Source organism: Schistosoma haematobium, chromosome ZW (assembly GCF_000699445.3).
Source record: "Schistosoma haematobium chromosome ZW, whole genome shotgun sequence".
Classification (NCBI taxonomy): Eukaryota; Metazoa; Platyhelminthes; class Trematoda; order Strigeidida; family Schistosomatidae; genus Schistosoma; species Schistosoma haematobium.
The window spans coordinates 5,314,602-5,330,643 of record NC_067195.1 but is presented as its reverse complement, the minus strand read 5'-3'; the positions used below and the strand labels follow the sequence as shown (position 1 = coordinate 5,330,643).

At 33.3% G+C, this 16,042-nt stretch overlaps 1 protein-coding gene across 1 annotated transcript in view; it reads right to left on the bottom strand.

Moving 5' to 3' along the window:
• Positions 1 to 228: 228 nt before the first annotated feature.
• The window catches only part of SKN7 (kinase-regulated stress-responsive transcription factor skn7), a gene marked incomplete at its 3' end in the record, with an annotated part of 29,930 nt that continues 14,116 nt past the window's right edge, over positions 229 to 16,042 (bottom strand). The window contains exons 2-9 of the mRNA XM_051218642.1: positions 13,846 to 14,114; positions 12,192 to 12,315; positions 11,077 to 11,253; positions 9,632 to 9,799; positions 7,936 to 8,028; positions 6,730 to 6,837; positions 4,712 to 5,310; positions 229 to 1,368 (exon numbers count right to left, since the gene is read on the bottom strand). Coding sequence (XP_051070216.1) covers positions 229 to 1,368; positions 4,712 to 5,310; positions 6,730 to 6,837; positions 7,936 to 8,028; positions 9,632 to 9,799; positions 11,077 to 11,253; positions 12,192 to 12,315; positions 13,846 to 14,114 — 2,678 coding nt within the window. The remainder of the gene's footprint in view (positions 1,369 to 4,711; positions 5,311 to 6,729; positions 6,838 to 7,935; positions 8,029 to 9,631; positions 9,800 to 11,076; positions 11,254 to 12,191; positions 12,316 to 13,845; positions 14,115 to 16,042) is intronic.

Sequence of the window (16,042 nt, the reverse complement as noted above, 5' to 3'; positions counted from 1 at the left end):
AGAAATATCAACAACAACAAAAAATAATAATCAATTAATGAACATAATTAGTAATATTTTCATAATCATATTTAACATGTACAACGCTGAATGATGTTTATTATTTCAAGTTTGTTATGAATTTATAGACAATAAATAGTTTATTATTCTATAGTTGGTTATTAATAATACATTATTACATTAGTACTTGAATATATATGGTGATATGAACAAAAGAGAAGAAATAAATTAAAATGCAGTATTTCTTTCAGTTATAATAGATCTATTAGTTAATATACCTCTTAATGGTGGCATTTTTGGAGGTGGTCGTTCTAAATCAACTTCATCATGATAATTACCACTTTTTAAAATTACATCCGGTGGTTTATGTGTTGGTGTTATTGTTACCTTCATTGATGATTTATGATTATTATTATTAATTAAATGTAATTCATTAATAGATGTACGAAAATTTTGTGGTGGATCAATTAATGATATAGCAAGACTTTCAATTGATTCATTATCTAATGATGAGTTACATCTTGAAATAGGATCATGAATTAGGAATTGTTTACCTTCTTTTTTATTGATTTGTTGATTTATTTCTTTTTCATTATGTAATTGTTGTTGGTGGTGGTGGTTATCATTTTTCTTTAATAAATACATATTATTATTATTATTATTACTATTATTATTACATCCATATTCTTGAGGATTTATCTCCTTTCGTTGTAATGTTGATTGAATCAATGAATTGATTTCATAAATTGATTTATTTTCATTATATTTCTTAAATGATTCAATACAATTATCAATATTAATTTGATCAGTGAAATTATTCGATGGTGATCGGATCATTTCTTTATTGATTATTTCAGATGGAATTGTTTTCATTTCATATTGACAATGATCGGTTATAATATTATTATTATTATTATTATTATCATTATTATTATTACGTAACCGATGTTCATTTATATGATCATAATCGATTTTTCGATCACATTTTAATAATCTATGATAATGATTGAATTTAAGTAGACATTCATCATGATGATCATTTATTTCATTGTTTATATCATAACCATATCTTGTTGAATTACTATTAATTGATTGTGATGTATTGATATAATTTGTATTATAAATATGATTTGATTGAAATTTATGATCTAATGAAGATGATCTATGATATTCATAATGGATACTATTGATAGATGATGGTGTTGATGATAATGATAATGATGTTGTTGTTATTGTTGTTGTAATTGTTGGCATATAATCATTTATTGTATTTTTAGAATTTTCACTATTGATTGTATTTGTATTAAGTGGAAGTAAAGTAGAGTTTATATCATTTGATGTATCTAATGGACATACATTGAATATACACTAAAGAAGAAACAAAAAAGACATTTCATTGGAAACAATCTAGAAGTAATGATGGATTAAAATAATATAAAAAGTGAGATTGGTAGGTTTTGGATTCGAATCTTGTGAAGTGGGATCGTGAATACGCATTGTACACTAGAGTCCTATATTAGGATGAAACAGTTGACCAGTTTTGTTAGGTATTCTATGATAGTCTAGATTTAATTAAGTCATGAATTCAAATATTATAATTACTATAATATCTTTATTGTATATTTGAACTGTTAGCTTAGAAATTATTACTATTATCTTAACTAATCAGATAACATTTCTTCTACTAAATAGGTGAGATCTAGGATATTATTTACTTATTATTTATTTTAACACATAGGTATTGGTACAAGGAGGCACCAAATAAATATGCGCCACAAAGATCTGGTTCGATATGTGTGAGGGCTGTGATACTGCCCGGGTGTCCAAACAGAAACAGGTGGTTTTCTTAGGGGACCACACTCGGAGCCTTCGACCTGAAGGTCTAATCAACAAGGAAGTGGGTCAATGTCAGGAGATGCAGTCTCATGATAGCCGGTGACAAACGATTGTTTCATACTCCATTTATTCCTTCACGATATTGTAGCCCATGTGCACCGTTGGTTTGGAATGAGAGTTTTTCAACTCCTATAGGTGGACTCTCTGTGTCCACCAACCTGGTTAAAGAACCGGTCATTCTCTCTTCATCCTCTCAATTTTGTAAATAACATCACCGCCACGAGAAGGCAGTAAGTAGGACTTCCCTGGCAGAGGCTATATACTCGTGGCCATGTGAGAGCATTTGGAGAGGGAGAGCGGACTCTTCCCACTCTCGGCCGTACCAAGAAATTTGGGGGCGATCTAAGATATGTATTTCGTTCTATTTACGATTCGTCAATTGCATATCCCTGAATTCTAATTTTTATAGTGTTTTACAAGTCATTATTTACACTTTTGAACTATTAGCAAAGCTTGTTGTTTAAATATCCAAAATTTATTAAATGAATTCTAATTACAACTACATTGTATTCCTTCGGTGTGAGCTACTTATATCCACATAAGTAGTATATAACGATAGACATAGAATGTATTTCAGTGGAAGATACTGAGGGAAAGAACGGGAAAGAAGAGCAAGTGGTATGAAAATGCATGAAAAATGAAATCTGAGACGATGGACTGATATTTGCAAAAGGAACAATCAAGTTTGAGACAATTTATATTTTGTAAAATAACTACTTACTGTATGATGGATAGTGGCTAGCAGTGGAATCCAGTTTAAGGCGCGTTTCGTTCTAGTTTGAGCTCGTCAGCTGGATATAACTGCATCTCAAAGTTGATATTCACTCTGGGACTCCAACCCACTACCATTCACTTCAAACGCCATCGCGTTATCGGCTCAGCTACTGAGTCTCGATAGCCACTTGCTTGTGCAATGTGGTGAATTTTAAATTCACTTGGACGTAACGCGCGTTGAACTGGATTCCACTGCTAACCACTATCCATCTTTGCTTATAAAGCTTGCAAATTAAGGCAATATCGAGGTAATAGGCACAGTATGCATATATGCCAATAAGAGACTTATAAATTGCAGTCTTAAACCTCAATGGGAAGATTCAAGCAAAACAACACTAAGTGAACTTATTTACTTTATGGTTCTCAGATTTTAATGAGATGTTCTGTAATTTTGTTCTCAAATTATATTCGATTGTCCCCACTGGTGTTATTGTTCACTACACTCCTATATATGTATATATATCGATGGTTATATATTGATGGTTTTCAATAATAAATTAAGTCAAGAGAACATCAGGTTATTCATAAGAATTAGTGATAAATAGTTTTTAAATTATAAACTTATCATAGTAATAATCATGTCCATTTAAATATGCTTTGATTTCAACAGCTCAAAAAAAATGCTTCCTGAATGTCTATAAATACAGGATAAATGAAAGAGAATTATTGCTTTCAACAGCTTCATATTCAGGCTATACCGTTTTCACTACCTTGACGTGATGGTTGGGTTTACCTATCGTGATGAAACAATCGAGTTATACTGGCTGGAATAATCGTTCCTCGATGTCTTACCATATCAGATAAGTCGGTTGAAGGTTGGTAAGACTAAGAGCAGCCATCCCAAGGTCTGAAAGCGATGTCGTACTGATAAGTGTACAGAGGTATGACGCCGTAAGGTGTTTCCTTCAAACAACGAGTATAACAGCGGTGCTACCTACCCAAAAGGAAGGGTGGGTTTAGAAAAGGTTGACGTTAAGTTGGACATATCGCCTTATCCTACGGATATCTGTCTCCGGTGGTAAGGTTCTAATAGGTACGGAGCTAACACGAAAATTACTCACAAAAAGGTCGTATGTGACCGACCTTAAGCAGTTGTCCATTGGGCACTGCAGTCACGCTCTCAGTTCACTAAGACCGCCTCTAACCCGATCTTCTTTTTCAGGTGTACGCCTAGAAGAACCCTTCCACGGTTTGGACAACCGGGAAATGATAACTGCCATCATACCTCTAATAGCACTCAAGATCACTGTATACAATTGAAAATACATACAACGTATACATACATCAGATACGAATAATCCAATCAGGGTTATACCCGAAAAATATCAGATTTAACATTGTTAAGAATCTATACTTTGCTGCTAAAGGATCTGGGTTATCTGATTGTAACTCAAGATAACTAGATATGTTTCACCAGATTTTGCTTACATATTCGGAGAAGACACAATTTCATTCTTGTCGGTGGATAATTATCTGATATGAAATTGATGGTGTTCATTGTCTATCAGATGAAAAACAGTACGACTATCAACGACCATTTTTCCCAACTTTACCGACTCATGTCGCAATTCTTTAATTATATTATATTTAGTGAAAGATTTATTTATTTTTTCATTGAGATCATCAATTGATCACTGTTAGACCACCGTAGAAAACCTGGAAGCATTGGTTAGCGGTTTCACATTAGTAAAGGTACTCCACAACGGTACTCAACCACGACCCCGTATGCGGGATTTCAGTCCAGGAACTTCGTTCTCGCACGCAAACGCTTAACCTCTAGCCTTCTGACCCGACCGGGATCCAACGGTGTTATTGTCTAACTGCAACTAATCCATAAAATTGCGCGACCATCTTCCATTGTACTGTGGTAGATACCTGTCTCTACTAGACATGGATTAATTCCAATGTACTCGGCTTCTCACTTGTACTACGAGCGTTCACAGGTGCGAAATCGAACTTCCTGAATCCAAGTCCCACGTGCAGGATGCGCATGGATGCTCATGTATGTATTATTTTGCATATTATAAATGATTAAACTTACTGGTGACTGATTTAATGTAGGTGTTATTATTTTCATACCGTATAAATCAGATATATTCTGATGATGTCCTGTTATACAACATGATTTACCATCATAATGTTCATGATTTACATTACAATGATTTATATTTCCTGATATATTCGTATTTATATGACATTGACAATGTTCATTATGATATTTATGTAAATCATTTATTATAGAATATGAATTAATTGGTAATTTACATATGGAACATAAACATTTTATATCATTTGTTATAGGTATCTCTAGTCTAGAAGATGTATTATGTAATAGATTTGAATTGATTGTTGACCAATCATCATTTGTATGAGAAAAGCATATTGTTGAGCATTTATTTGATTTAGATTTGATTTCAGTAGTTCTTCTTTGATTATATTTACGATATAATAATATAATGATAAATAGTATACTGAATAGGATTAATAAACCACTACCAATACCAATTAATAAGGATTGTAATAGAGATGGATTGATGGATTGTACATAAGGTTCTTGATGTTTATATAATAGCTCATTTGTTCTTGTATTCATTTGTATATTGATTGACTTTCTTGGATCTATGAAAACTTTCTTCTTATCTAATTTATAAGAAAAAGAATTGTTTAAATAGGATAAGTATCATTACCAAGGTTTAACATTACCATAAGTTAATTGGATCTAGAAAACTATCGAAAATCTGGAAGCATTGGATGGCCGTTTCGTTCTAATATGGGATCTCTTAGTAGTGCGTATACACGACCCCGCCTCACGGGATTCATCCTCTCAATTTCGTTAACAACACCCTTATTGAAAGAAGGCAGCGAGTAGGACTTCCCTGACATTGGTTATATGCATGTGGTCATGTGAAATCGTTTGGAGAGGAAGAGCTGATTCTCCTCACTATCGGCCGTACCAAGGCATTTGAGGGCACTAGAAAATGTGGATTATACGATTTTAATTTCATATTTCAATGATATGACATGTGATAAACTACTTCAGTAAATATAATTCTTCTCTTTTTAGCACTGAACCATTGTATTACATAATAATGTTCTGGAGCACGGTCTGTCTAAATGGACTATTGAATTCTTAAATTACACCATGAAATAATAGTTTAACTATGATCAGTTATCATAGTATAGGTTATCAACAATTAGCAACACATTGACAGAATTATTAAAATTCTAATCTCATTTTTCAGTTCTTCTAAGCTTATCAAAATGAATCAATCGATATATTTCACAGCTAATGTGGCAATAAGCCCTCAAATGACCTGGTACAGCTGAGATTGGGGACCGTCAGCTCTCCCTCTTTAAATACTCTTACATGGCTATGCGTACACAGCCACTGCTTTGGAAGTCCTACTTAATGCGAAATTGAGATGACGAAAAGCGAATGTCCGGTGCTTTGACTAGGTTGGTGGACACGGAGAGTTCAACTAGGGGAGTTGGAAAACCCTGATTCCAAACCAATAGTGAGAATGGACTTCAAAATCCTGAGGCGAAAAATGGTGTATGAACCAATTATTGTCCACCGGCTACCATGAGACTGCATCTCCTGACACAACCTTGTTCAACTTGCAATAAGCGATCCTTTTTAAATACTTATTCAATTAAGATCAAACTACACAATTCATATAAATATTTATTACAATAATCATAAACTACTTTTATTATGTAATTAGTTAATAACCTTGAAACACTATTATTATTAGATGGTGGTTGGAGGTAGTCAACAGGAAACCTTGGATCCGAATTTCGTGCTACTTCGCACTTGTCAGCAAGGTGTACCTGTAATCTTGAGGTAACTGGTGCTCCCTGACGGATTCGATGCCTTGTCACCCAGCTTCACAGTCAGAGACGTTACCACTGAGCTATCCGAGCCGCGACCGACCTCCTGTAGGACTGAGATGTAATTACAACTGATTGATCACTGGGTGGTAATCAATGTTATGTGTGTCAAGTCTTTATTAGTGGTAGTATTAGTATGATTACTGAATAATATTTATTAAAGCTCACTTTGTTCAATATCCGTTTTGATCAATGATAGATGACTCTTCTCATAAGATGATACATCAGATGGATTTAACGTGTGGATTTTGTTACCTTGACGTACAGTTTGAATTTCTATGTAATAAATGACAGACAAATAATTAGATCGTAATTAATGTTAGCTTAGATAATTGATCTGATCCACTTACTATACACCCTTACATAAAAATCATATCATTATGTCATTTATTCATTTCAGTAAATAACATCTTGATAGTACAAAGATATACCAACCTGGTACTGAGGAACTAGAAGAAACAAAGAGTACAAAAAATTACGTCGTCTTAGTCTATGGCTTAGAATCTTACAAAATATCAGAACAAACTATTGACTTAAAGCCTGATGATTAATATAATTAACTTCAGTTTATTCATAAAAAAGTGTGATCATCATTTACCGTCATTCATAGGTGATTATATCATTACCGATTATGTTTATTCTTTGTTTGTAGATTCTTACAATCATTTGAAGAAATTCATTTCGGTATTCTACAAACTAAGCATATGATTGTAATTTAAACTAGAGTTTTGTTATTATTCATCCAGTATAAAGTTCTTTTCGATAATTAACATTATCTGAACAACTATTGGAAACCACGAAGTACTTAATAGTTGTTTAATAATAGCAATAATCCGATTACTGTCTTCTTGCCTGCAATGTGTTCAATTTCTTAATTCATAATCGGTAACATTTGATGTTGTTAAAATATTATCAACATGGAGTCGTGGAAATTGCTAAGTTTTTGATTGAGTTCATGAATCGACTGATGTTAAACCACCATTGAATACCTGGAAGCCCTAGTATGGGACTCCTCAGCAGTATGAAGCCACGGTCCCGCGCGCAGGATTCAAACCCACAACCTTCAGTCTCGCGCATGAACGCTTGACCTCTAAAACACTGTGTCGGTATCCAGCTGAAGATCATGGATTCGAATCATCCGTACTGGATCGTGGATACGCATTGCTGACAAGTCCCATAGTAGGACAAAACAGAAGGGGTTTTTGTGGGTATTATAGTAATTTCAAAATTGATATCATAAATCAATTGAAGCTAGACCACCATGGAAAACCTGGAAGCACTGAAGGGCTGTTTGGTCTTATTGTGGGACTCCTCAGCAGTACACATCAATATCTCAATTTAAAAAAAGAAAAAAATAGAACTAATGTTTCATACCTTTAGGTTGTCTCTGATTTGTTTTTTGTTTCTCAGTATGTCGTTCATTATTTGTATCTATAAAATGTTTTGTTATAATTAGTTCCGGTGGTACTGTCAGACAGACAACGAGAGATAAAGAGAGACAGAGAAAAAGAAAAAAATCTAGATTACATATTAGTTTCGTTAATGATTACAATCAGTCATGGGAAAAAAAAATACCCGGTAATTTTCGTTCACGCTGACAAATCATTTGAAATATAGAATATCATTATTTATTATTACATAACAATCAATTAATCAGTAATCTAGTAATTTCTTAATAAGGATTATAATTATCTTAACTAAGTATCTCTAATATATGATGAATGCATTGGATAAATGTTTCATTCCCTTCGGAATAAACATTTTTTGAGTTACAAGAGTTGTGATCTTATTATTGATACATAAATTTCAGTTAAGGTTTTTGTGGATATTATAGCGATTTCAATAGTTGTGATCATGAGTCAATTGAAGATAGATAACCATGGAAAAAGTGGAAGCACTGAACTGCCGTTTCACCCCAGTATAGAACTCCTGAGCAGTGCGCATCCGCAATCCCACCTCGCAAAATTTCAACCCAGGACCCATCGTTCTCGCGTGCGAACATTTAATCTCTAGATCACTGAGCCGGCCAGCATCCAAAGGTGTTGATGTTTAACTTTAACTAATCTACGAAATTGAGCCGCACATCATCCATTGTCTTCATTAAGTTACTATCTCATAGAAGACCCGGTTGAACTTCACTGGTCATTGCTTCTTCCTAGAACTCCATGAAATACTTCTTGAAGCTAGTCACTAGTGAGCATATGTTAATTCATATCAGAAGGGTTTTGTGGATATGATAGTAATATATAAATTAAAGTTATATAATTGACAAACTAAGTTGATAACTAACTAGTTGTATTGAAATCAATTTTAACATTATAGATGGATTGATCAAAGTAATTATAGGGAATCTTATCATCTTATTTGTAATTATCAATAATCTGAATGTTCAGTAGTGCTTAAAACTGACCTCAATGTAAAAATGATTCGATAATGATAGAATGTAAATACTATTATGCTATGACATTATTGTTTACTCTTGTATGCATAATACACAATAGTACAATCAGAGGCACAATCACGTATGAACTGTCTGTGTCAGAGAATATGTAACGTTTAATAATCAAGTCCAATTTACACGAAACGCATATTCAAACATATTCAAATATTGATTGGAAAATGGATAGGCATCTAGTAAGAATTCGATTTGATCGTTTAATGTTATGTATTCTATGATAATTTTGAATTTAATTTGCCCCCCAAATATTCTGGTACGGCCGAGAGTGGGGAGAGTCAGCTCTCTCTCGAAATGCTCTCAAATGGCCACGCGTATACAGCCACCGTCAAGGAAGACCTACTCACTTCCTTCTTGTAGCGCGGGATGTCGCTTACGAAACTGAGAGGACGAAAAGCGAATGTCTGGTACTATAACCGGGTTGGTGAACACGGAGGGTATACCTAGAGGAGTTGGAATACCCTCACTTCAAACCAGTGTTGCATGTGGTTTCCAGGATCCTGTAGGAACAAATGGTGTATGAACCATTTGTTGATTACCGGATATCATGGGATTTCATCTGTTGATGTAGTTCATAATAATATTAGATTACAAAAATAACAAAAAAACACTTACCACAAACATAAACTAAACTAAGATGCATTTTTCCACATTTTTGTATTTTATTCATTGATAAATCAATAGTATTTGGATTAACTGAACAAGTACTATGTCCATCACATGAACTGCTCAAATAATCAGTAATATCTATTGTGGATGAACATACATTGTTTGATAATCCAACTGACAGAAATGAGATAATAAAATAAATGAATATGAATAAGGTAAATATATATGGAGATAATGAAATACAGTGTTAAAATTTCCAAAAGTTAGACATTAACATTGATAAAAGTCAACTCAGTAGGTTAAAGGTGAAGCTTTTGTGAACGTGACTGAAAGTTTTAGGTTCCAGTTCCTTTCGTGTGGGATTGTTAATACTCAATTCTCAGAAGTTTCATACTTGTACGAAACAACTGTCCAGTGCTCCAAGGTTTTTAATGGTGGTTTAGAGTAGATCAATTCCACAAAACTCCCTTTCTGAAAATAATTAATTATTCAGTTATTTTCGTTCAGTAATCTCATAACTAATGTGATTGTCACATTTGAACATTATATTTATATAACTGCTAAAAGATTTGATATACGGCAGGACTATAATTTGTAGAGGAACAAATCAGAAGCGTTTTAGGGATTTCAAGATCACAGCGCTAATTTCAGTACCTGATACTCACGTACGATCGGTTCACGGCAGATTTTAGAGGAACCGTAATAACTAAGCGACTACAATAAATGGGACTACTAGGAAGTTCCTTTGTTTGTGATTGTGGTAATCAGTAAAATCGACAAGCTTACACTAGTCGTTTGGGGGAGTCAGGAGAATCGTTGAAATAGACGAAACAGTTGTCAGAATACGAAACTTCGACAAAGGATGTAGTGGTAAAGAGGATTGGGTAAGTAGGACTTCCATAAATATACCTCAAAGATCTTTGGAATATGCGACAGGTCACCTCAAAAGGGACACTTCCCACGGACTACAACGATAATACCAATTATACGGGAATATGTGCTGCCGGGTACTATAATATGTACCGATGATTGGAAAGCGTACCAATGCCTACATAGATTTGATTATGTGCATCGTGTCGTTGTCTACAAGCGGTATTTTGTGGACCGAACAACTGGAGTGCACAAAAACAATATTGAAGCTATATGATTGGGGCTATAAGCTTTTAGGACCTTATCATGACTCCAGTGGTTGACTATTATGCAGCCATATGGATGAGTTCCTCTATCGTCTGGATTACAATTTTTGAACTCCTTTCTAACCTTGAAAAGTTTTTAACCATGAAAACGATGTGTATCCACTTTAACACTTTGATTTTGTATAATATATTTTTACGATATGCTAACTGTTTTCTGATTGTCTGATACTCCTCAAGGTTGCTTAAGATTCATTCAAAGGTCGTTCATAAATAATAGTCTCACTTTTAAAACAATTATTGATAACATTAACTAACTTGGTATCTCAGTTGGAACAATTGGACATTCATAAGTTGAACTACTATCAAATAATTTAATTTCTTTTTCAAATTTTGCATTCAATATAACAAGTGTATTTATAGAACGTTCTGTATTACATTTTACTTCCATATATGTATCTGTACAGATTGCTTCAGATAAAGCTGAATCAAGATCTAAAATGTAAACAAAATAACAGTAAATCTTTTGTTGAAATGTGAAAAGTAGGTTTAGAATATTCATGTTTATTAATACTTCTCCTACAAGCCAATATATGATTTACCACTAGTTTTTCAAAGAACTTTGTGAATAGATGTCAGTATAAAAGACAAAGATAAGTTGAAGTCAATGCTTAAGTAAGTAACATGTTAACCAAATTCTATTGACTATCGTCATACTCTAGAGTTGTTCGAATTCATTTTGTATTGCTTGTTTGAATTTTCCTCTTTGATGTTTAAGACTGCAATTGATCAGTCTTTTATGGATATATGGGCATCTTGTGCGGATTACCTTGATACTGTCTCATATCTCAAGTATTATAAACAAAGATGAATGGTGGCTAGTAGTGTAATCCAGTTTAACACATGATTCGTTCAAATTAGTCACAAATAAGATGAAACGAGTATCCTGGATTCCACTGTTAGCCACTATCCACAATTTATTAATGTAATAAGTAGATTGAAATAATGAACAATTATAATGATTTCATGCATAAATGCTCAGCTTTATAAGCGGTCATTTTTTAAAGTAGATTGTTTATAACTTTGAATAATCACTATGAATAATAAGAAGATAACATTTGGCGTATACACAGATAATTAATAACTTCAAAGAAAAAAGATACATTACTTAGATATTTGTCTTTTTATTGACAAACTGAGTTTCAGTCTCGAAGTGAATATCAACTCTGGGATGCAATTACATCTAGTTGACGAGTTCCAAATCAAAGAAAATGTGAGTCCCGAATTTCACTACTAACCACCATCACTGCCTATTTTTGTATCCAGGATACATGTTCCATAAATGAAACATAGAATATCCAAGAATGATATCTGTTCGAAATGATTTAACTAACATACATATCAACATACAAAATGACAAGGTACATACTCACCAGGTAAACATTGATATTTAATAAGAATAGAACTATTTTCTTCAGAGCATTGAGTTAAATTAGGTATTAATTGAGATATATGAAGTTCACAATTTTTTCTTCCTTCACACATTTGTTTAATCATCTAAAATTACAAGTATAAAATCATTAAATGTTATGTATAAGTTTATCTATACTATAACTGAATATATACAATGAATTGATATGGTGAGGCTATAATTTATGGATGAACTAATCAGGTATAAGATAACAAGTCTCGAATTTTGGCGCTCAATTCACGCAGTACCGTTTGCTTCAAACGCCATTGCGTTATTCACTTAGTTACTGAGTCCTGATAGTTACTTATTTGTGTAATGGGGTGAAACTAAATTCAGTTGGTATTGTTTATTTGCATCTTCCAAATTGGTGTTTAGAACTACAAAGATCAGTCTCTTATTGACAGCCAGAGTGTCTCACATAGGATGGAATGCGCATCAAACTGGATTCTACTGCTAGCCACTTTCAATCTTTGTTTATAATGCTTGTGAATTAAGGCAATATCGAGACAGTACGCACAAATTAATTAAGAGAATATTGAGGAGTGTAACAATGAAAAAGGTTACTTGATAATGAAGCATAGTAAATGTTGTTGGTTCAATCAACTGTCGACATTTTAAGAGAAGAGGAAATTATATACTTTTAATGCTCTACTTTTAACCTCGGAATGTTTGGCTGAAAAGCCTATGCCTACTTTTAAAACGGATGTCAAAGTGTTGAAGTACCTTATTACAACAAGTAAGACGTGTCTATAAGATAGTCTGTAATTGTTATTTAGTTGAAATAAATAAAATGAATTGAATCGAATGAGAGTAAATACCGATACATTACATAGAAGGTGAAAAAATTAAAACGAAGCCCTTTGAATATCATTAATCTATGAAGAAAAACTATATGTTAACCTCTAAATAACAGAGGTCAAGTATAAAACTATGAAATGCAAGTTTCATAGACTATTATTAAATCTCGCTGACTAGATCTTCCTATTGTCGAATAAGTTATTCTGATAGACTGTTCATTCGGAAATTATCCACACTAATTATAAGTTAAAATGACAAAGTCATTTAGTTTTTCCCATAAATTGGTATCGATCAGTATTATGTAGCTATTTTTGAGCCCTCAAATGTCCTGGTACGGCCGAGAGTGGGGAAAGTCAGCTCTCCCTCTTCATATGCTCTCACATGGCCACGTGAATGTAACCACTATCAGGGAAGTTCTACTTACTGCCTTCTCGCCGCGGGGGTATTGATTACGAAATTGAGAGGACTAAGGGAGTTGGAATACCCTCATTCCAAACCAATCAAGAATATGGGCTCCAAGATTTTGAGGGAACAAATAGCGTATGGAACAATTATTGGGTTTGTATTTCCTTACATTGCTTCACTGCCTTGTGGATTATACATTTAGGTCAAAGGCTTTGAGTGTGGCCGGCTAAGAAAACCGCCTACTTCGGTTTGGGCACTCGGGCAGTATCACAGCCCTCATATCAATCAAGTGACTTGTGTGGTGCATGTTTATTTGATCCCTCTTTGTATCAATGTTTATGTGTTGAAATAAATAATCATAAATTATTTTAAACTCTTTTCGAAACTATAAAAGATCCATAATTTAAACATACTTTAACTATGTTCAATTTATTGTTACAATCTATGGTTCGTTTTATGTTTAATTCATGTTTTCTCTTTTTTTCAGGTTGATTTGTTTTAAATGAACAACTTGGACTAATGAATTCTGGTTCTTGAGTTGTTTGAAAACTATGAAACACTTCAATTTCTAAGGTTCTAATATACATATGTGTTGGACAATGTAATTGCATAAGGTCTGGAAGACAAACAAGTAAAGATGTCTGTCGAAACACACCATATCGATACGTTTTGCTTGGGTTATCTGTAAGAATAACAAAATTAAATATAAATAATACAAAAAAAATGTGTAAATTATATCGTACACTTCACTTCTATCTGACGTTTGTGCTAATGATAAAAGCTTCACGATCAAACCATTCAGCATAAAGAAACGAAACTCCATCAAAATTATCTACCTCAGCTACAAATCTTCATCATCTCAAAATACATGTCTGAATGTTTCCGTTTGTTTTTTTTTGAAAAAAAGGTAACTTGATTAAAGGGATTAATCGTAGTTAGAATTTTTTATTTTCATATGGGAAAAGCATCTCATAGAGATGAGATATACTTTCTCCGGCATTGATTAAACGTCACTTTTAGACCATAATTCGTTAGCAATCGTTACATCTAATATTTTGTTTTCAGGAGATTAGATACTTAAATGAATGTTTGTGGAAATTCATTAACTTGAGATGATCTGTCATCACTGATTGAAATCAATCACAAAAGCCCTGAATACTAAAAGATTAGTTTAAACGAAAAACATTAATTCACAAAATTTTTAAGTGAATCAAACAGTGTTGATATTATTAATATCACGAAATGATCTTAGTTAGGAATATACTGAGGATCTAGGAAGACCAAACAGCCAATTTGTACTAGTATGTTACTTTTCGGGAATGTACATCCACGGCTTTAACACCAACTGTGCCCCGTGGTGAATCTTTAAACTATTTAACCGGTATTCAATTGTGCATAAGCCTAACTTCAGTCAATTCGTCCTATTAAACAACTATATTTCATTTTCTTCAGTAAGTGAATAACGTAGCAAATTGGAGTTAGATATATACATTGACGGATACCGGTTTAATGATCTAGTTGTCAAAAACAAATCATTAACCTGGAGGTTCTGCGTTTAATATCCAATTTATTCATGGATACGTATCACTAAGTAATTGAGTGTTAGTATGAAGCATCTATTAAATGCACCTTGGTTTTTGGCGGATCCTTGACTCACGTCGGTTTATGATAATAAAATGTCGAACGAACTCCAAGAGACCTTGTACAAATCAAGTGCTAATAATTTCAATTTTGATTTTCGGTTATATTGATAAATATGAAAAGATTCTTTAAATGGTCAAGGAAGTTTGAAATGCTAAAAGTGTACTTTGCTACGATACACCAAGTGGTGCAGACAACATATACTTATCTGTTTAAGTAAAAATGGATAGTGGCTAGCGGTGGAATCCAGTTTGACGCGCGTTTCGTCCTATTTTGGACTCGTCAGCTGGATGCAGGTACTTTAATTTGACAATTCCTAAATAGAACGAAACGCTCGTCTTGGGTTCCAATGCTGCCCACTATTCACCTTTGCTTGTAAAGCTTGTGAATTAAGGTAATATCGAGTCAATCAGCACAGGATGCACAAATGCAAACATGCGACTGATCAATTGCAGTCGTAAACGACAACAGGGAAGATACAAGTAGAACAACATCAAGATATATAGAAACCTGAAATTTCGGAATCTATCTTCTTTCCTAAAAGATGTATGCTCAGTTCTTAATGTTCATGTTAAGCTATGACAATAACAACTATCCGGTTGATTTACTATACTTGTAGATTTAAGAATGGCCTATGTATTTCACTGCAAATGATTTCACTGAAGACAACACTTCAAAAATCAGCTGCTAACAGAAATAGAAGACGATGTTTAGGAAAAGCTCGATATTTAAACAGAATAACTTGAGTAATTATATACGGTAACAAAATCATAATCTCGGAGTATACAGGAAATTTGTAGACTAAAAGTAGTGTCAATCAATAAGAGAGAAGAAAAGAATCATTAGAAAAATTTGATTTGAGAAAATGCACACGTTATTCACTCTTAATGAAGTTTTAGTATTAAATTCACTTGGTATTGTTGGTTTGTATCTTCTCATTGTAGTTTAGGACTGCAATTGATCAGTCTC